Raw genomic sequence first — 22,354 nt, 5'->3', positions numbered from 1 at the left:
TTTTTTTTTTTTTTTAGACAGGGTCTTGCCCTGTCACCCTGGCTGGAATGCAGTGGCTGAATCATGGCTCACTACAGCCTCTAACCTCATAGACTCAATCAATCCTCCTGCCTCAGGCTCCCAAGTAGCTGGGACCACAGGTGTGTGCCACTATGCCTGGCTAATTTTTGTATTTTTTGTAGAGACAGGGTTTTGCCATGTTGCGCAGGCCAGTCTTGAACTCTTAGGCTCAAGCAATCCACCTGCTTCAGCCTCCCAAAGTGCTGGGATTATAGATATGAGCTACCACACCCAGCCTTAACCACCTTTTTAAAACAAAATTACGAAAGGCTTACATGATACTAAAAGATTTTAAATACAGAAGTCTCTAAAGTAGAAACGTTTACTTTCTCTGTTTTTATTTCCCTTGCTACATTCTATTTTGAGGTAGCTGTTAATAGTTTGATAGCCTATCAAAAAATGATATTATATTCTATGTATATCTTATTCTTTACCTATATTTGATTGGCTCCATCAAATTGGGAACCATGTTGTTTTTAGTGGCTTGATCACATTCTGTTGTAGGGTAGTGTCATAATTTATTTGCTTATTTTCTGATTGATGGGCATTGTGGAAAGTTTCCTCTCCTCTCCTCTCTCCTCTCCTCTCCTCTCTCCCGTTCCCTTTCCCTTTCCCTTTCCCTTTCCCACCTCCTTTTCTTCTCTTTTTTCCCTTTTTTTCCTTCTTTCTCTTTTGAGACAAAGTATTGCTTGCTCTGTTGCCCAGGCTGGATTGTGCAGTGGCTCAGTCTCGGCTCACTGCAACCTCTGCCTCCTGGGTTCAAGTGATTCTTGTGCCTTAGCCTGCTGAGTAGCCAGGTTTACAGGTGTGTGCCACCATGCCCAGCTAATTTTTTTATTTTTAGTAGAGACAGAGGTTTGTCATGTTGGCAACGCTGGTCTCAAACTCCTGGCCACCATGATCCACCCACCGTGGCCTCCCAAAGTGCTGGGATTATAAGTGTGAGTCACTACACCTGGCCTGATTGTTTTTGTCTTTTTAAAAATAAGAGATCTACTCCAGCCTTAATTTTAGTACATAAATCAATATACATTTACTATTTTTAATAGGAAGTTATATAGAACAGTCTAAATTTTTTTTTTTTTTACTGTACAGATTGGTATAGCATAGCAATTCATGACTTTAAACTTAGTCAAAATTTCATCTATAGAACAAAAATAAAACTCAAAACTGTAGAATAAAAAAAACTCTTCAAAAATTAAAACTTTAATTTTACATCATAAAAAACTGTTTGGCAAGTCCAAGATAAACGTTCATTTTTGACCTATAAGGCAATGTTAGGCCCAGAATCTATCACAGGTCAGATCTCAAAATGCTAAATTAGAGTCTGTCCAAATTTTCCTTTGTATTGAATATTTTTGAAATATTTGAACTATTAGCCAGGACTTGAACATTTTTGTCATACAGGGATTTGTTGTAACAAAATTTGACACACACATTGTCAAAGTGTTTATTTAGTCTTCCCTGCTATTAGTGGTGCATTGAAAGGGATATTCAGTCTTCTGGTGCTGGTATCTGAAGAGAACTGATGTCATTTGAATCTCTTTACTTTTGAACAGAAGTTTACAAAAAGCTTACTCAGAGCTTCAAGTCACAAAGCAGTCTGGGTCAGTTATTATTTTCACACATAATTGCCTTTAAAAGCATGGAGTAATATAAGGGTAATGTTCATTTGTCTGAACGCCCTGGTTATAAGAAACATTCAGACAGGGCTTAACTTCTGCATTGCCAGTGAGTGACATCCCAACACCATCAGTCCGCATGTGCCTAAGGCCCTGAACACTGGTTTGGAAGCTGGGAGGACATGTCTGTAGCATGTAAGATGAGGTGTGTGGTAGATACCATCTGTAGACAGCTTGGTTGATGTAGGATGGCGATAACAGTGGTGAGGACTATGTGACTGTTGAACATGCTGAGGTTGCTGAAAGTGAACTGCCTGTGAGGGCTGGGAGGCTACCTGGAACACACTTAGTTGTGCCAACCGAGGTCCTGCCTGTCCTCTCTGCTGCTTTCACATCATTATCATGAGCAGTCAATAGCTGTTTAGTACACTGCAGTAAGAAATCCCCGGAGTAAGCAGTAAGATAATGTAATAATGTAGTCTTATAGGCCATGTTGGAGAAGGACGAAGTCTAATCTTTGAAGAAGCCATACATGTAGCAGCCACTGAAGAAGGTGAATAATTTAGAAAGGCGCAATTTTACAGCAGTACTTCCAGGAAATCTGTGTATTTGGCCATGTAGTGTTTAATCTTTTCTAGGCAAATTCTTGGCCAGCCATCATGAAGATCTGTTTTGTGTACTACTTCAGACAGAGTGTATTCAATGAAATGGGCAGCTGTTGAAAGGCAGAAGTCCCTTCCACTGATAGGTTTCTAATAATAGTTACATATGTAGCAAATTTTATTTCGTTAATACTACCTTCATATTAGTTATACAATCTAGACTGTTGAGCTGTTCCAGCTTAGGCACACTATCTTCTTTTTCTTCAAATTTACTTTGTAGAAGCAGTTAAGAAACTTTAGGTAAATACAGCTGCTGGATAGAGATGTCATAGCAATCCATAAACAGTTCCGGTAAATAGCACTCTGCTAGGTAGAAGGACAAAGCATGAAGTGATCACTCACAATGGCAGTCTAGTCAGCAAAATACTGGCTGAGACTCAGTTGAAGGGACTAGCCTTTGTAGCAGAGCAACTTCAGCTCTTTGTACCAAGTGCTTGGTGAATATTGGCAGCCAGCTCTCCTCACCATCACTACCTCTCCATCCCCGTGGGACCCTGAGGTGCACGCAGCCAGACATGGCAATTGCAGCCTGGCCCTGTGGCCCTCACAGCCCCAGTTTTGCCAGGGGGCGTCGGCCCAGCTAGTGCTGCAAAGAGTTGGCGGCTGTGAAGTGCAGTGTCAGCTCTGGCCAAGCGGACCCCCGCATTGTTAAAGGACTGGCAGGCGGCTCCCAATTTTGTGATTAATTTCAGTATGTAGATCCTTGCTTATTTGAGTTATTTCACTGGGACAGATTTCTGAGTCCACACACATGTATTATGGATACTTCCAAATAGTCATTCTAAAACAGCTGTGTTAATGAATGTGTTCAGGAATAATGTCTTTAAAAATACTGATTTCCTTTAAGCAAAGCATCAGTTTTTTGTTTTTGAGGCTTTTTTTGTTTGTTTCCTTGTTTTGTTTTGGAAACTGTTTTGCTCTGTTGCTCAGGCTGGAGTGCAGTAGCGTGATCTCGGCTCACTGCAACATCCGCCTCCTGGGTTCAAGTGATTCTCCTGCTTTAGCCTCCTGAATAGCTGGGACTACAGGTGTGTGCCACCCATGTCCAGCTAATTTTTTTTTTTTTTTTTTAGTAGAAAGTGATTTAAAAAGAGAGACAGAAACAGGAGAAGGAGAGAGAAAGAAACAGCTAACTCTCACACTGAGTGAGAGAATCCAGAAAGATGGTCATGAGAGTGTTAGGGAATAAAGAGAGAGATGGAGTTTAGGAGGCGAAGATAGGCTTCCACGAGAGAGTGTGGAAGCGTACTCCAGAGGGAAAATCCAGGAGAGAGGAAGATGGCTTCCATGAAGGGAGTGTTCGTGGAAGGGGACCCAAACATGGAGTCTGCATATTTTTTAATGGAGACTGGGTTCAACATGTTGGCCAGGCTGGTCTTGAACTCCTGACCTCAAGTGATCCACCCACCTCATTCTCTCAAAGTGCTGGGATTATAGGCGTGAGCCACTGCAGCTGGCCCAAAGCATCAGTTTTTGATAATGAATCTTTCAGATGCAAAAAAAAGATAAAAAAAAATATATTACTTATGTTCACATCACCCATCTTAAGAAATAAACATTACAAATGTACTTGTAAACATAGTCCCCATCTTCTTTAAGATGCTACATTATATATATGTTTATAACTAATATATCATATAAACATACCCTTTTACATTTTCATTTTTTGCTCAACTTTGTGTGTTGAACATATGTCACATGAGATCATTAACCTCCAGGTGGCTGTCAGTGGTCTCCACCTCCTTATATTTATGCTCTTTTGTGCTTTCTTCCCACATTGAATAGGGCTGACTTGTGTAACCAATTGAAAATTGAAAAAATATCAGAATGACTTACGAAGCTAAGTCATGTAAGCATTTTCTGTCTTGCTTTCTTGTTATGCGGGAAGCCAGTTGCCACATGGTGAGGATACTCAGCAGTCTTAAGGAAGGGTCCATATGGTGAGAAACTGAGGCCTTTTGCCAATAACCATTGAGGAAGCCATCTTTGAAGCAGCTCTTCCAGCCCCAGTCAAGCCTTCAAATGACAACAGCACTAGTGAGAGCTCTGCAAACTAGTGAGAGACCCGGAGCCAGAATCGCCCAGCTAAGCTGTACTCTTAATTCCTGACATACAGAAACTGTGAGATAATAGATATATGATATATTAAACTACTAGTTTGGTAGTAATGGATGAGAGAAAGAGACTTAGGTAAATTAGGGAGCCCTGGTCCTATGCTTGTGAATTATTTTCAAGGGCAACTGGGAAAGTGAGTCTCTGGTATTTTTCAGACTTCTTCATAGGGGGAAATCCCAAAGTACAAATGGGGATTTAGATAATGGGTGGCCAAAAAGAATGACGGTAGTAATGTCTGCATTGCAAAGTTTGTATAATGCTATATCTTAACTCCTTCTTCCCATTTAAAATATTATCTTACTCTCACTTGAAAGTATAAAAATAAGAGGGAATTAGTGAATGGAGGAATTAAGATAATTGAGCAAAGTCATTGTACAGTTAGTTTTTTTTTTTTAAGATGGAGTTTCACTCTTATTGCCCAGGCTGGAGTGCAGTGGTGCGATATCAGCTCACTGCAAGCTTTGCCTCCTGGGTTCAAATGATTCTCTTGCCTCAGCCTCCCGAGTAGCTAGGATTACAGGCATGTGTCACCATGCCTGTCTAATTTTGTATTTTCAGTAAAGACGGGGTTTCTTCATGTTGGTCAGGCTGGTCTTGAACTTCTGACCTCAGGTGATCTGCCTGCCTTGGCCTCCCAAAGTGCTGGGATTATAGGCATGAGCCACCACAACCACAATTAGGTATTTTTAAGGACAAGGGAAATATTAATGTGAGAATGGCAACAATGGAATGACGAGAGTGGAAATGATGGAGTGGGAGGAAAACAGATCAGCCAAAATCTTTTGTTAGTATGACCAGAGCTATTCTATAATACCTTTGAATACTTCTCCCAAAGGAGGCAGAATTAATTGCTCCCTTTTATGTGTTTCCCTATCATCTTGTACCTACTTTTTTATAGCATTTGTCATATTGTATTGTAATTGTTTTCATGTTTGCCTCTCCATACTTCATTACTAGTGAGCAATTTGAATACAGACAGGAACCATATGTCTTATTAATTTTCCCACTCAATGTCTAGCCTTATACCTATGTTTAGTAAATATTTGTTTAGTGAAATTGATAGTGTTCTGGTGGAGGTAAAAAATTTAGAAGGGATATTAAATCCCTAAAGCTGAGATAGCCTGATGTTTGAATTATGAGTCATTGTTGGATAGCATGTAAAGACACATTGTTTCTTCTGAATAGTAGTTAAAGTAAGCCTGTCAACTATGAGTGCTACCTTGGCTATGGGAATATAGCATTGATTTTGAAGTTGTGGCATGTGGCTTTTACTTGACTATTGTTATCTGGGACGTAGGTTAGGATACAGTCTTTTTTATAGACGACTTTTATTTCAGACTTCCTTCTAGGCATATTAACTGAAGCTAATTTTTTTTCTTTTATTTTTCAAAATATGGAAGAATATAAAAGACCTCAAGTCCTGTCATTGAGGGTTTTGCTGGTACATGTAGCAAGAGACAGTACTTAACTGTATCCTAATAGATTATTTTTATTTATAGATTATGGAGAGACAGTATTACTACAGAGGATTATACGTAATTATATTCAGAAAATATATTCCAAAATTAGGTATAATTTTAGTCACACATTTAGGTGAAATTTTGAGTCACACATTTGGTACTTTTGAGTTCTTGTAACCTGTGTTGTTTAATATGAAGGCCCCTAGCTACATGTGATGAGTGAGCGCTTGAACTGTGACTAGTCTGAATTGAGATGTGGTGTACATGTAAAATTCATACTGAATTTCAGACTTAGTATTAAAGAATATAAAATATTACACTAATAATTTCTTCATATTCTTTATTGAAATAATGTTTTGAGTATATTGGGTTAAATAAAATATATTATAATTTCATTTGTTTTACTTGCTTTTACTTTTTTTTTTGAGATGGAGTCTTGCTCTTTCGCCAGGCTGGAATGCAGTGGCATGATCTTGGCTCACTGCAACCTCTGTCCCCTGCCTCAGCCTCCTGAATAGCTGGGACTACAGGCACGTGCCACCACTCCCAGCTAATTTTTTGTATTTTAGTGGAGATGGGGATTTCACCATGGCCAGGATGGCCTCAATCTCCTGACCTCATGATCTGCCCTCCTTGGCCTCCCAAAGTGCTGGGATTACAGGTGTGAGCCACCGCACCTGGCCCTTTTTACTTTTTAAAATGTAGCTACCAGCCTGGGTGATAGAGCAAGACCTTGTCTCAGATTTAAAAAAAAAAAAAAAAAAATGCCATTATGGTGGAAAACATTTCAATAAAAAACAAAAATTCTCTTCTTGTTAGAATTTCTTTTCCCCATGGGATGAAAAGGCACCTATTATATGATTGTGAGTAGAAAAAATAGGGACAGAAATCAGGTATGGGCAGTATTTCCATGTTCAATTTGTGTGTGAATTTTTTTTTAGGGATAATCTTGCTCTGCTGCTGAGGCTGGAATGCAGTGGCACCATCATATCTCATTACAACCTCAATCTCTTGGGCTCAAGTGAACCTCCCGCCTCAGCCTGTTGAGAAGCTGAGTTGGACTATATAGGTGCATACCACTGTGCCTGGCCTTTGTGTGAATTTTTAATATAGATGTGACAGTCTAAAGCATTAATGCAAGCCAGTGTTAAATTTCAGCAGTTCAACTTTGTAACAATTATAAATAAACCTGTTTAAATTTTCTGGATAATGCCAGCAGGCTAGAGCATAGTAGCTTGATCTCGGCTCACTACAACCTCTGCCTCCCGGGTTCAAGAGATTCTCCTGCCTCAGTCTCTCAAGTAGCTGGGACTACAGGTGTGTACCACCACGCCTGGCTAATTTTTGTATTTTTAGTAGAGATGGGGTTTCACGATGTTAGTCAGGCTGGTCTCGAACTCCTGACTTTTTATGATCCACCCATCTCGGCCTCCCAAAGTGCCAGAATTACAGGCATGCGCCACCGCATCTGGCCTGGATTTTTAAAAAACAAGTAACTTTCTTATTGATGGCAACTAAATGGTGTCTGTAGCATTTTTATCATTCAGTAGATGCCATCTTTTCATGATACTTTTTTGAGTTGTTCTACATGTTGTCTGTCTTCTGTGCTGTTCCTATAAGTTTGCTATTAAAATACATTAAGATGTCTTGAAGTGGATGGAGAAGGAAATGGGGAACTTAATATTAGATCACTTCTGATTTATTAAGATGAGGCCACTTGGGAATGTCTAAAGAGCCACATGGTGAAGAAGGTCGGAAAAAGATATGAAGATAGGAATATGATAGAGTCCTGATTAGAGAGGAATAGGGTTGTCAAGCATTGCTTGCATCATACTGAGCTCTTTGTTGTTTTATGGACAAATTTGTATGACAATTTTTTTTTTTTTTTGAGACAATCTTTCTCTGTTGCCCAGGCTGGAGTGCAGTGGTGCAATCTCGGCTCACTGCTGCAACCTCCACCTCCTGAGTTCAAGTGATTCTGCTGCCTCAGCCTCCTGAGTAACTGAAACTACAGACACGTACCGCCACACCTGGCTACTTTTTTTGTGTTTTTAGTAGAGACGGGGTTTCACCATATGGGCCAGGCTGGTCTCAAACTCCTAACCTCAGGTGATCCACCTCAGCCTCCCAAAGTTCTGGGATTACAGGCATGAGCCACTGTGCCTGGCCAACAAATTTTTAAAAACAGCTTTCTAGATATATAATTAACACATCCTAGACAATGCACCCATTTAAAGGGTATGATCCAGTGGTTTTTATTATGTTCATAGATATGTGCAACCATCATCATAGTCAATTGTAGAACATTTTCATTACCTCAAAAATATACCCTGTACCCTTTAGCTGTTGCCACCTATCCTTCTATTCTCCCCAGGCCCAAGCAACCAGTAATCTACTTTCCGTTTATAAATATGCCTACTCTTGACATTTCATATAAATGAAATCATAATATGTGGTCTTTTGTCACTGGCTTCTTTCATTTTAACATAGTATTTTCAAGATTAATCCATGTAGACTATATAAGTACTTAATTTGTTTTAATGCCTGGGATCTAATTTTCTAAAATGTGAATTTAATTAGGAACTGCTATGACATTGACCCAACTCATCTCAGTATCTTTACTGAAATGTTTCTGCTTTGTTTTAGTCAGTGGAGATATGAAAATTTACAATAAGATCTTCAACTTGTTTCTTGTGTTACGTAAAAAACAAGATTCTGATTTCATGAATATAGTCTACATTTTAAACAAAAGGCTAAATTGAAGATTGTATGTCTCAGCATTGCCTTAGCATGCCAATCAAAATGCTATTTTAATAGCAGTGAAAAAGTAACGATGTGGTTTAAGTTTATATTCAGGGTTTATATGCATTGTGACTCTGAGCCACAAATCAATAAGCTTTCCTAGCCTAATTAAATGTTACCCTCCAGATCATTAATAGGATTTTCTAGTTATAATATTTATTTGTATTTTCTTAGTGTGCTTGACCTACTCATAGCACACTACAGACAAATGAAAATGTTTTCTTCTCAATTATTTGAATCCTCTGTCTCTTCAAAAATAAAAATAAGTCTGGTATGCTGTCTTTACTGATACTCTATACTTTTAGTTTCCTGGTTTTATTTCAAGCATTGTTAAATATTTTAATTTTGTTTTGTGGGATAATATGATATTCCAGTTACTGTAGCTGTGTAACAAACCACTATGAAACTTAATGGCTTCAAATGATCATTTTAGTATGTGCTTAGATTCTGTGGGTCAGGAATGTAGACAGCATTATTAGGAGGACTTGTCTCTGCTTGATGTCTTTGGTCTAGCTGGGAAGCTATAGAGGCTGGGGTTGACTCTTCAGTTAAGGCCTCGAATCAGTTGGAGGTATTTTCACATTTGTGCCTGGTGGTTGATGCTGGGTCCTCAGCTGGGCTGTTAGTGAGAATGCCTGTACTCTCTATGTAGTGTCTGTGTGGGCTAGTTTGGGCTTCTTGAAAACATGATAGCTAGATTCCAAGACTTAAGCTCAGTAATCAGTTTTGGTGCACACATTTGGTTGAAGCAGTCAACGAGCTTTGCTTGAAGCAGTCAACGAGCTTTGCTTGGGTTCAAGGGGAGGAGATGTGGACTTCACCACTCTATGGGAAGATGTGGGATAGGAAATGTGGCCATGTTATGGATTGAATCGTGTCCTTCAAAAAGATATTTTGAAGTCCAGCTATCTCAGTACCCCAATACCTCAGAATGTGACTTTATGTGGAAACAGAGTTGTTGCAAATGTAATTAGGGAAGACATAGTCACTGGAGGGGAGACTGCCATGTGATCATTAAAGTGCTTGAAGTGCTGCAACTACAAACCAAGAAATGTTAATCATTGCTGGTAAACCACCCAAAGCTATGAAGAGGCGAGGAGAGATTCTCCCTACAGGTTTTAGAGGGGGAATGACCCTGCTGACAACTTGATTTTGGACTTTTAGCGTCCAGAACTATGAGTACATTTCTATTGTTTTAAGCCACCCAGTTTGTGGTACTTTGTAACAGCAGCACCAGGAAACCAAGATAACAATTAGTTGTCTTGCATCTGCAGGGGAGGGTTCCAAGATCACTACCCTCATAGTACCATGCATGCTCAAAAAGTCCCATATATAAAATAGTGCAGTATTTGTATATAACATATACACATCTTCCTGTATACTTGAAAATCATTTCTAGATTACTTATGATACCTAATACAATGTAAATGATACGTAATCGTTATACAGTACTGTCTTTTACAATCTGTATTATTTTTAATTGTATTATCATATTTTGGATATTTTTGATGCATGGTTGGTTCAGAACCCATGGATGTGGAACCTATGGACTGTATAGGCCATCTTTTGAAAATACAGACTGTTGGCCAGGTGCGGTAGGTTGTGCCTGTAATCCCAGCACTTTGGGAAGCTGAGGTGGGTGGATCACGAGGTCAAGAGATTGAGACCATCCTGGCCAAACATGGTGAAACCCTGTCTCTACTAAAAATACAAAAATTAGCTGGGCGTGGTGGTGCATGTCTGTAGTCCCACCTTCTCGGAAGGCTGAGGTAGGAGAATTGCTTGAACCCAGGAGGTGGAGGTTGCAGTGTGCCAAGGTTGCACCACTGCACTTCATCCTGGTGACAGAGCGAGACTCCATCTCAAAAAAAAAAGAAAACATAGATGGTTACAGATGTGTTGTAAAAATTATTCTATAGCTTCCCCCCCTTACTTGTGTTGGGTAATAGCATATGGTTGTTTTACCCACTTACACTTTTTTCAAAAAAACCTTTTATTTTTTTCTTTTTTGTTTTCTTTCTTTCTTTTTCTTTCTTTCTCTCTTTCCTTTCCCTTTCCCTTTCCTTCTTTCTTTCTTTTTTTTTTTTTAGAAAGAGTCTTGCTCTGTTACCCAGGCTGGAGTGCAGTGGCATGATCACAGTTCGCGGCAGCCTTGACCTGTCAGGCTCAAGCAGTCCTCCCGCTTCAGCATCCCAGGTAGCTGGAATCAGACATGTGCCACCATGCCTGGCTACTTTTCTTTTTAATTTTTTGTTGAGACAGGATCTCTTTCTGTTGCCCAGGCTGATCTCAAGTTGCTGGACACAAGCAGTCCTCCTGCATTGGCCTCCCAGAGTAATGGGATTACAGGTGTGACCCGCTGTGCCTGGCCCATTTACGTTTTTCTATATCCAACAACAATTTACCAGGAGGGACTGTTTTAATAGCCATCAGACTAATTTATATATTAACTTTTTTTTTTGGTGAATGATTATAATACTTTCTTTTTTTTGAGACGGAATCTAGCCGGTGTTGGCCAAACTGGAGTGCAGTGACGCAATCTTGGTTCACTGCAACTTCCATCTCATGGGCTCAAGTGATCCCATGGATTTTTGTATTTTTGGTAGAGATGGGGTTTCACCATGTTGGCCAGGCTGGTCTTCAGCTCCTGACCTCAGGTGATCCACCCATCTCGGCCTCCCAAGGTGTTGGGATTTCAGGCATGAGCCACCACACCCAACCAGTATAATACTTTAAAAGTTATTTTTAGTGTGTATTGTTGCAAAAGAAATTTTGAATAGGAGATACCTTCATTGAAATGTGCTATTTAACAATCAAAAGTAATCAAAAGTCATTGAGGACTATTGAGTACTCACTGGTAAAAAGGAAAGACCTTAGACACATTAAATTTACTAGAGTTTAATTGAGCAAAGAACTATTCACGAATCAGACAACCTTCAGAACCAGAATAAGTTCAGAGAGCTCTGGCCTGCAATGTGGTCAAGCAGCATTTATGGACAGAAAACAGAAGCAAGTAAAGAGACAGCTCTTTTGGTTACAGCTTGGCATTTGCCTTTTAGAACATGGTTTGAATGTTGGCTGCATAAAGCTTAGTTGCTGTGATTGACTGAGACTCAGCTGTTTATTCTTTTTTATTTTCCCCCTGAGACAGTGTCTTGCTGGAGTCAGGCTGGAGTGCAGTGGTGTGATCTTGGTTCATTGTAACCTTCCGGATTGAAGCAATTCTCCTGCCTCAGCCTCCCAAGTAGCTGGGAGTACAGGCGGCTGCCACCACGCCCCATTAATTTTTGTATTTTTTAGTAGAGACTGGGTTTCACCATGTTGGCCCAGGCTGGTCTTGAACTCCTGACTTTGTGATCCACCCGCCTCGGCCTCCGTAAGTACTGGGATTACAGGCGTGAGCTACCGCACCCGGCCGAGACTCAGTTATTTATTACATAAGTGTACTGTACTCCTGATTTAGGCTTGCAGTTAGTTTGCCAACTAAGTTCAGTTGTACTTTATTATGTAGGAACTCAAGTACAGAGGCATTTTTTGGCCAACTTTAGTTTAACACTGTTCACATAATTTTGTCTTTAAGTCATCTAGAAGATTTGTGAAAAGTAATGAATGATCTCTCTTTGACCTACAGGAATATATATGGAATAATGTTTTTTGTTTTATTTTTGAGACAAGCTCCCATTCTGTTGCTCAGGGTAGACAGTGGCATAATCATGGCTCATTGCATCTTTGAGCTCCTGGGCTCAAATGATCCTCCGCCTTACCTCACAAGTGCTGTGACTGTAGGTCTGTGCCACCACACCCAGCTAATTTTTTTTTTTTTTTGTAGAGGTGAGGTCTCATTATGTTACTCAGGCTGTTCTTGAATTCTCGATCTCAAGTGATCCTCCTTCCTCTGCCTCTCAGAGTGTTGGGATTATAGGAATGAGCCACCGTACCTGGCCTATTTTTCTTTCTTAAGGTACTGAGAGGCAGTAGTACATCTAATGGTTAATAGTATAACAATATAAGCGTAATATGGCATATATAGCACTGTGGAGATTAAATTAGGTGATAACGTAATGCATCTAAAAGCACTCAGTGAATATTATTATTAATGAATGTTAAAATATTTAATATAAACAAGAAGTACCACAGAAGTGAAAAGAAAGGTGACACAGAGCACACAAACACCTTAAAGAATGAGTACTGTTGGCAACTGAGCAGAAAAACTCAGATTTTTTTTTTCAGTAAAGAGTAAAAAATTTTGGGTATGGTGGCTCATGCCTGTAATACCAGCACTTTCGGAGGCTGAGGTAGGTGGATCACAAGGTCAGGAGTTCGAGACCATCCTGGCTAACGTGGTGAAACCCTGTCTCTATTAAAAATACAAAAGAATCAGTCGAGTGTGATGGCACGTGCCTGTAGTCCCAGCTGCTCGGGAGGCTGAGGCAGGACATCTGGAAGGTGGAGGTTGCAGTGAGCCGAGATCGAGTCACTGCACTCCAGCCTGGGTGACAGAGTGAGACTCCATCTCAAAAAAAAGAAAATACAAAAATTAGCTAGGCATGGTAGTTGTGTCCTAGATAGGAGGCTGAGGTCGGGGGATTGCTTGAGCACGGGAGGTTGGGACTGCAGTGAGCAATGATTGCACTACTGTGCTCCAGCCTGGGTGACAGAGTGAAGACCCTGTCTCAGAAAAAATGAGAGAAAAATGATTCCTGACTAGTCAAGTTTGGAAAGTAAGTTCTTCCACCGTCTACTTTTGACAGTGTATAATAGTGTCTGAGAATTTCTGTAATTAAAAAATTTTACTTAACCTAAGGACTTCAGCTTTTAATAATGTGATTCACTACATAGTTTGGAAAAACTCTTCCTCTATAAAGCAAATCCTTTTAAATGCAAAGTTGCATTTTCAGGAATGTAAGGAAAATGCCCCTTGTCCAAAAACAGAGTCAGAAACTAGAAACTACCAGATGGCCTTCAAATCCACCTTCCTCTGTGTGTGTGTGTGTATGTGTGTGTGTGTGTGTGTGTGTGTGTGTAGATATTTTACTTATTTACTTTTCACTACAGTAATATAAAGATATTTGGCATAGCTATATTAATTTCAGATGAAGCAGACTTGAGAAGAAGGAGAATTAGTAGGGATAAAGATAGGGATTACATAATGATAAATAGGTCTGTTCTCCAAGAAGACAAAATAGTCTGTGAGACACAAACCAGTAGCGTTGTAAGGAGGAATAGACAAATTCACTATTACAGTTGGATGCCTCAACACCTCTCAGTAATTATAGTGCAGCAGACAGAAAATCAGTTAGGCTATGGCTGAATAGTACCATTTATCAACTGGATTTAATTGATATACCTAGACTACTTCATCCAGCAACAGCAAGAAACACATTCTTCTCAAACTCCTACAGAACATTCACCAAGATTGACTGCATTCGGGAAATAAAACACATCTTAACTTGTATTCTCAGACCATGGCAGAATTAAGTTAGAGATTACTAACAATTATCTATATAACTTGTGTTGTATAGTTAGAAACATATTCGGAAAAATGTGAAAATACTTGTGAATTAAACAACACACTTCTAAATAACACACGAGTTGAAGTTTCAAGACAAAGTAAAAATATTTTGAACTAAAGGAACATGAAAAGCAGCAAAGGCAATGCTTAGAGGTTGATTTATATTGAATCATATTGTGGAAAAAAACATTCAAAAATCGGTAAGCTTCCACTTTAGGGAACTAGAGATAGAAGAGCAATATAAACCTAAAGCAAGCAGGATAGAAGAAATAACAAAATTTAGTAGAAATCAGTAACATTGAAAACAGGAAAACAATTTTAAAAATTAATGAAAGAAAAACTATTTCTTCTAAAAGGTCAATGAAAGTGACAGACCTCTAGCCAGGGTAACCAAGAACAAAAGAGAGAAGACACAAATTACTAATGTCAAGAATGAAAGGGGTATTTTTTCCCCAAATTTCATTGTGATAATATTCATAACAAAATTTACAGTTTTAACCATTTTAAGTCTATAATTCAGTGGTATTAAGTTTATTCATATTATTGTACAACCATCATCACCGTCATTTCTATAATTTTTTCATCTTTCCAAACAAACTCTGTGCCCATTAATCAATAACTCCCTATTTCCTCCTCCTATGGTAACCACCATTGTACTTTCTATCTCTGTGGATTTCACTACTCTATCTCATAAAAGTGGAATCACACCATATTTGTTATTTTATGGCTGACTTTTTTCACTTTGTGTAAGGTCTTCAAGGTTTGTTCATGTTGTAGCAAGTCAGCATTTCCTTCCTTCTTAAGGCTGAGTAATAGTCTTTTCTATAGAGATACCACATTTTGTTTATCCATTAATCCACTGATGTACACTTAGTTGTTTACCCTTTTTGGCTATTGTGAATAATGCTGCTATGAACATGGGTATATAAATATCTAAGTCCTTGTTTTCAATTCTTTTGTTAAATATCCGGAAGTCGAATTGATGGATCTTATAATTTTGTTAAACTTTTTAAGGAACTGCCGTACTGTTTTCCACAGCATCTGTGCCATTTACATTTCCAACAATAATGTTAACACTTGTTATTTTCCTTTTTGATAGTAGCCATCAAAATGTGCACAAAGTGGAATCTCGTTGTGGTTTTGATTTGCATATTTTATTCTATTTAGTTTTAATTTTTTTTTTTTTTTGAGACAGAATTTCTCTCTTGTCACCCAGGCATGAGTACAATGGCTCTGTCTTGGCTCACTGCAACCTCCACCTCCTAGATTCAAGCAATTCTCCTGCCTCAGCCTCCCAAGTAACTGGGATTACAGGCGCCCACCACCACAGCTGGCTAATTTTTATATTTTTAGTAGAGATGGGGTTTCTCGATGTTGGCCAGGCTGGTCTCTAACTCCTGACATCAGGTAATCCACCTACCTTAGCCTCCCAGAGTGCTGGGATTACAGGTGTGAGCTACTGTGCCTGGCTGATTTGCATTTCATTAATGATTAGTGATGTTAGCTGGGCACGGTGGCTTGTGCCTGTAGTCCCAGCTACTCAGGAGGCTGAGGCAGGAGGACTGCTTGAGGCCAGGAGTTCAAGACCAGCCTGGGCAATATAGCAAGACTTCATCTCTTAAATTAGTGATGTTGAATATATTTTTATGTGCTTATTTCCATTTATATATCTTCTTTGGAGAAATGTCTATTCAAGTCCTTTGTTCATTTTTTTTTTTTTAATAAAAGACGGGGTTTCACCATATTGGTCAGGCTGGTCTCGAACTCCTAACCTCAGGTGATCCACCCGCCACAGCCTCCCAAAGTGCTGGGATTACAGGCATGAGCCACCGTGCCTGGCTTGTTCATCTTTTAATTAGATTATTTGTTTCTTTTGTTATTTATTTGTAGGAGTTCTTTATATTTTCTAGATATTGATCCCATATCAGCTATATGATTTGCAAATTTCTTTTTCATTTTAGTGGGTTAATGTTTCTACTCTGTTAATGCACAAGTTTTTAATTTTGATGCAGTCCAGTTTATCCTTTTTCCCCTTTATTGCCTGTGCTTTTTACCTCAAATCTAAGGAATCATTGTCATGAAGCTTTTCCCTTATGTTTTCTTCCTTTTTTTTTTTTGGAGATGACAAAGTTTCGCCCTTGTCACCCAGGCTGGAGTGCAATGGCACGATCTCAGCACACTGCAAACTCCGCCTCCTAGGTTCTCCAACCCCACCTCCAGAGTAGCTGGGATTACAGGCACTTGCCATCACTCCCAGCTAATTTTTTTATTTTTAGTAGAGGTGGGGTTTTGCCATGTTGACCAGGCTGGTCTTGAACTTCCGACCTCAGGTGATCTGCCCACCTTGGCCTCCCAAAGTGCTGGGATTACGGGTGTGAGCCACCATGCCCAGCCTCCCTTATGTTTTCTTATAAGTTTTATAGTTTTAGTTCTATTGTTTAGGTCTTCGATCTCTTATGATTTAAGAGGTCTTTTAAGTGAGCCGAATCTTGGATTTCTTATTTCTAAAATGGAGACATTACCTACTTTATAGAATTATGAATGAGCACTAAAATGAGTTAATAGTAAGTGATGTGAAAAGTCTTAAAAAAATAAAATACTGAGTTGTGGAATCAGCCTTAATATGATAATACAAGCTAACCCCACAATGACAAAGAATAACCCCATCAGCCCAGTTGTCTGGATTGTACCAGTTTTTTTTTTCTTTTTAAAATAAAAATCAAATGAATATACTGTCTGTTTGAAGGCCTTTTTCTAAAGTAGGATTTGTTATGTAATAATATCCTGACCATCTTTCTGGAATCTCCAACCTTTAGAAATTAGCCTGATTCAAGAAATCTCAAGAATAAAGGTCATTGTGGCAGGAATGGGAATATTTTCCAGCTCCTATATCTTTATCTCTCAGATAATCCTCAGTTTACTATAATCTGGTTTCTGCCTCCTCTTGGTGAAATGAAGTCATTAGTGACCACATCCATTGCCAACCTTTGGTCTTGCTCATTGTTGATGATGGCTAAGAGCAAAGAATTTCAAACAAGACTGCCTATGCTTGACTCTTTTTAGCTTTGTGACATTATGTAAGTTGTTTAGCATTTTTGTGCCATCATTTCTTCATTTGTGAAATGAGGAAAATAGTAATACCTACTTTATAGCATTTTAATGATTAAATAGATTTAATACATATAAAGTGTTTAGAATAGTACCTGGTGTGATTTAAATGCTAAAAAAGTGTTTGCTCATAAATTCACCTTTCTCCTCTTTGAAAATTGTTTCTAAACCTCTGTGGCACCATACGGTGGGAGTTGCATGGAATGTAGAGTTTAGGTAGCACAGATAGCTGGTCAAAATTTCACATCAATGTTCCTAAAAACCATACCAAGTGGAAACTGTTATATACTGGCTTTCAGTACTAAGGCCAAGACTGCTATACAATTAACAAGCATACTAAAGGGAGTGATAGAGATACTATTTTAGATGCTTTTCCATATGACTATATGAAATACAGGAATAATGACAGGGTAAGGGACTATCTTTTTTATTTTTTATTTATTTTTTTGAGATGGAGTCTCCCTATGTTGCCAGGCTGGAGTGCAGTGGTATGATCTAGGCTCACTGCAACTTCCGCCTCCCGGGTTCAAGCAATTCTCCTGCCTCATCCTCTCATGTAGCTGGGACTACAGACATGCACCACCATGCCCAGCTAATTTTTGTATTTTTTGGTAGAGACAGGGTTTCACCGTGTTGGTCAGGATGGTCTCGATCTCTTGACCTCATGATCCACCCGCCTTGGACTCCCAAAGTGCTGGAATTACAGGCGTGAACCACCGTGCCCAGCCAGGGACTATCTTTAATTATAGCAGTCTCCATGCTTTGCATAGTGACTTACACAGGATACTCAGTAAATATTAGTTTATTTTATACGTATATTTACACACACACACACACACATATACACGTGTATATCTGACATAGTAGAAGTGAGACCAATAAAAAATAAAACCGAATCTTGACCTGTGTATTTTTGGTCCACTCATCTCAAGGAAGGAACATGAGATGTCTGATTGGCAGTCCCTCATAAAGGCCAGCTTTGTGAGAATCAAAAAGTGTAAGAAAATTGTCAAGAGTCAAAAAACCAGAAAAGAAAAGAAAAAGCAGAGAGAAAGGTGAGTGTAACGCAGATTAGAGGGGCGGGAGTAAACAGCAGATACTTTGGAGAAGCTAATAAGAGACAGAAAATAAAGCAGTTTTGCATTGTGGTGTGGTGGTGGAAAAGTCTCTTAGTCCTCAATAGCACTTGAAAGTGTTTGAGCTTCTGTGTTAAAAGCTACTTGTCTCTGGTTCCTGTACTTTTTGAAGGAAGATTATAAAATGATACTAGATGGTGAACTGTTTATATAAGCAAGCTGTGTGTACACTAATGGTAACGATATTTTAAAATCATCTTATGTGTTCATTCAGTAAACAGATATGAAAAAGTGATAGGAAGTATCCTCTGGCTCTAAGGGAGGGTAAAAAGATAGAACTACAAAATGATTGGTAAATCTTTGTGACATCTGTGTATAGCTGAAGTCTTGATATTATGAAATGTGTACTGTTGTGCTGCATCTTTTTTTTTTTTTTTTTTAAAGGAATTTAACTTTTGACGTTTAAAGATCTATTGGGTTTTTGACTCTCAGTGACAGCACAGGTACCCTTACTTATAGTTCCTCTTTAGCCACAATAGTATCTTTACCCAAAGGAGAATATTATACTCTAGAAATGTGATTCAGTTTCACAGTATGATTCAGGAAGTAATTAACCATTGCCATGGCCTTTTCTCCCTCATGAGTTTTGATCTAAAATGGGAATCTTTAAAAATAGATCTATTTTAGGGAAGTTATGAGCATCCTTTCAATAAAATATAAAGCGATATTATAATGACTTTCTCATGGGAGATCGTATTCAAATATTGTAGTAGTATATAAAGCTTTTACTATAGTTAAAAATTTGAGAGATAATTTATATACCATAAAATTTGCCCCTTTTAAAGTGTATAATTCATTAGCATTTATTGTATTCACAAGGTTGTGCAACCATTACCGCTGACCAATCCCAGAATATTTTTCATCACCCCGTAAAGAAATCTTGTACTTATTCGTAGTCAGTTCCCATTCCTTTTCCCAGGTCCTGGAAATTACTAATCTACTTTCTGTTTCTGGATTTGCCTATTCTGGAAATTTTATGTAAATGGAATTGTACAATATGTGGCCTTTTGTGTGTGATTGCTAAGCCTTTTTAATAATGGTTTTAGCATTTTGAAAGTATGTTCACTTTTTAAAATAAATGCGTAACACCTCTATGAGGTAGACAGGAACTTTGTGACATAGTTACATTGTCAGATTTATTTATATTTATTTATGTGACCTCAATTTACCCTAGGTTGAGGAAAAGAGATTCAAAGGTGGCAGGGTGGAGTTAAAGGAAAAATAGTACATGATGATACCTGAAAAAATAATTTAGTCCTGAGGCGTTTCTAGAATCTATAAATACTAAACTTTATTAAATTGCAACTGCAATTAAATACTCTAGCTATATTTAAGAACTTAAAATTTGAAGATGAGTTGTTTGAGCCTTAGAAGTTATAGGCTGAATTCCATTTCAGTGAGGTTGAAAGTATGTCAGAATTGTGCTCTTCATTATTCTAACATTTTTAAATGAAAGTCTGTTGCTATAGTGTGCGGAAGGGGTATGATATAAATTTGTTTTAATGAAGCAATTAATAGATGTCTTTTGCTTTTTCGGCAATTAATAGGGGAATTTAATATGAAAACGTAAAGCATTAATTCTTGAAAATTGTAAGTATATTTGAAATTAATGGCCAGTATTAGTAAAGTATACCATTTTTTAAACAAATTTTATACTTTAGTTTTTCTCTTTTTAAATCTTAGAGTGTGCTTTGGGGATGCAAATTTGTGTCATTTTCACAATTGAGTTTGTAGTTGTTATCCTAAAATCAGTAGGATAACAAATCACACAATGGACTGTCTTGGTGCCTACTATGGCTTCTGCCATTTCTTGGCACAAATAAAGTTTTGGCTAAATTATTATTTAATTCCTGTAAGGCCTTTTGCCCTGATGAGCTATACTCATCTGTGAGTTGTCAGGAAGGACTTCTTTTGCCTGGAAGCAGGCATAAACGATCATCTCATGTTTCTCTTTCTTAGGTTTCTTACACCATTTGACTTTTCTTTTTTGGGGTTCTTCTCTCAATGGTAAGAGCCCACTGGTACTTTCTATAATATTCCCAAAGGAAGTAAGTTCTAAGAGGGGAAAATTATTGGCAAATGAAAAGAAAATGAGAAGTATCTTGAGTTTAATGAAACTCTTGCCCCTATTCAGCACTTGTAATAGAATCTTTGTCCTTCTAGATACTCTATCCTCAGATTAAGTGGCTTAACTATGTCCTTAGAATTGCTTTTCCATTTTATCCTTTCTGTACATGGAATTTTCCTGCTAAATTGAGGTGGAGGAAGTAGGGACAGAGAAAGAGCCATGTATATATTGAGGGGAGGAGGAAATGCTTGGGTAACCAATGAGGAGAGTAGTTAGTACCTACTTCCAGGAGTCTGGACAGGATTTTTCTGTGTATGTGTTGGTGTTTTAATTTGTGTGTGTACACGCATGTTCATATGGATTGCCATGTATAAACCACTGTTAGCTTTGAACAATATGTACGTTTCCTTTTTCAGCTGAATTTGTTGTATACGTATCTGCTTAGGAGATTGGCATGGTTTATGACAAATATGCGAGCACATGTATAATTAATTGAATCTTAGAGAAGAGAGGAATCTTAAAAGCTTTTTTCCTTTATGGTTAGCTACCTAAAACAGAAACTTAACCAACTCTTGACATTTGGCTTTTACAATTGCCACCACATTAAGGTAGCTATTAGTAGGGAATGTACTACTCTTTCTAGGCATCCCATTCTGTTTCTGAATAAACCAGCTACTAGAAATTCTACCTTGAACCTCTGTCATTCTGTTAACCCAGCCATTTATCATAATTTTCTTCCTATGGTGCTAGTATTCTTTTATAACAACACTCTTTAGTGATTTGAAGAGAGATCGATCAAGGGCCTCATTACATTTTATTTATGTTTTTGTTGAATTGTTAGTCATGTTACAGGATTTCGCTAATCATCTAATGGACATATTTTAATTCCTTGACTTGCACATGTTTTTGACTAAAACCCCAAGAAAGAATACGTTTTACATCCTGACTCAATATACCCGTATACATATATACATGTAGGATGTATTTTTAATACAACAAAAATTTCATTAGACAGTATATCTTTAATTTGATATTTTTGATCCTTTTCATTTTTAAAACATGCGGTTGATTTTGTCACTTCCTGATGGGTCTCGGTTTGGAACACTGTTCTGATTTGTTCTTGCTGCAGAACTGAAACAAACAGTTTGCAAAGGCTGGATATTAGAGTAATGTTGCTAAAACAGGTTTTTAATTATAATCTCTTTAATTCCTCAAAGAGAATATTCTAATGATGATAGTTATTAAGTAAATCTTAAGAGAATTATTAAGTTATTGGTAGTAGATACAGTGAAACTAAAATATATGCAACTTTTATTTTTGTCTTTAGGTGGCGACAGACAAGGTTGCAGAAAAGCTGAGCTCTACTCTCTCATGGGTGAAGAACACAGTATCGCATACAGTCAGTCAGATGGCCAGTCAGGTGGCAAGTCCATCTGCTTCATTACATACCACATCCTCATCTACCACATTATCAACACCAGCCCTTTCGCCATCTTCCCCATCACAGTTGAGTCCAGACGACTTAGAACTCCTGGCTAAACTGGAAGAACAGAATAGGTGAGTGAGGTTGCTTGGCTTTTTTTCTCTCCAATTATCATACATATTCAGCCATTCATATTTACTTACATTAAGAATGTTTCTTTTCTATTTTTTTGGATCGTTATTTATTAAAGTTACTTAGAAAAGTATTTGTCTTTTTTTATGGGAGGTTGGTCTTAAAAGAGACTAAAATTTTCTTCTGGCTCAAATAGCTTTAGAGATTTGTTTTCTTAATATGGCAAATTCCCTGAATCCTTCTTGAATTTTATC

At 38.1% G+C, this 22,354-nt stretch overlaps 2 protein-coding genes across 10 annotated transcripts in view; one reads left to right on the top strand and one right to left on the bottom strand.

Annotated features, from left to right (window-relative positions):
• Nucleotides 1–22,354, top strand: part of EVI5 (ecotropic viral integration site 5) — a 237,267-nt gene that overhangs the window by 30,393 nt on the left and 184,520 nt on the right. For 8 of the 9 annotated variants that reach the window (XM_032247902.1, XM_032247900.1, XM_032247896.1 and 5 more), the window contains exon 2: nt 21,873–22,102. In XM_032247902.1, the coding sequence (XP_032103793.1) occupies nt 21,873–22,102 (230 nt within the window). Of the gene's footprint in view, nt 1–21,872; nt 22,103–22,354 lie in introns of those variants that run through there. The other variant, XM_032247905.1, reaches the window with a different exon arrangement.
• Nucleotides 1,309–2,805, bottom strand: CCNJ (cyclin J; the record flags this gene model as incomplete). The annotated part of the gene is given in 8 exon segments (XM_032247963.1): nt 1,309–1,893; nt 1,895–1,924; nt 1,926–2,069; nt 2,071–2,159; nt 2,162–2,419; nt 2,421–2,635; nt 2,638–2,772; nt 2,775–2,805. Coding segments are annotated over 8 exon segments (1,098 nt in total), but the record flags the coding sequence as incomplete, so codon positions are not given.

Source organism: Sapajus apella, unplaced genomic scaffold, assembly GCF_009761245.1.
Source record: "Sapajus apella isolate SASKATOON/1434 unplaced genomic scaffold, GSC_monkey_1.0 scaffold64, whole genome shotgun sequence".
NCBI classification, from domain to species: Eukaryota; Metazoa; Chordata; class Mammalia; order Primates; family Cebidae; genus Sapajus; species Sapajus apella.
This window is presented reverse-complemented; position numbering and strand designations above follow the sequence as displayed.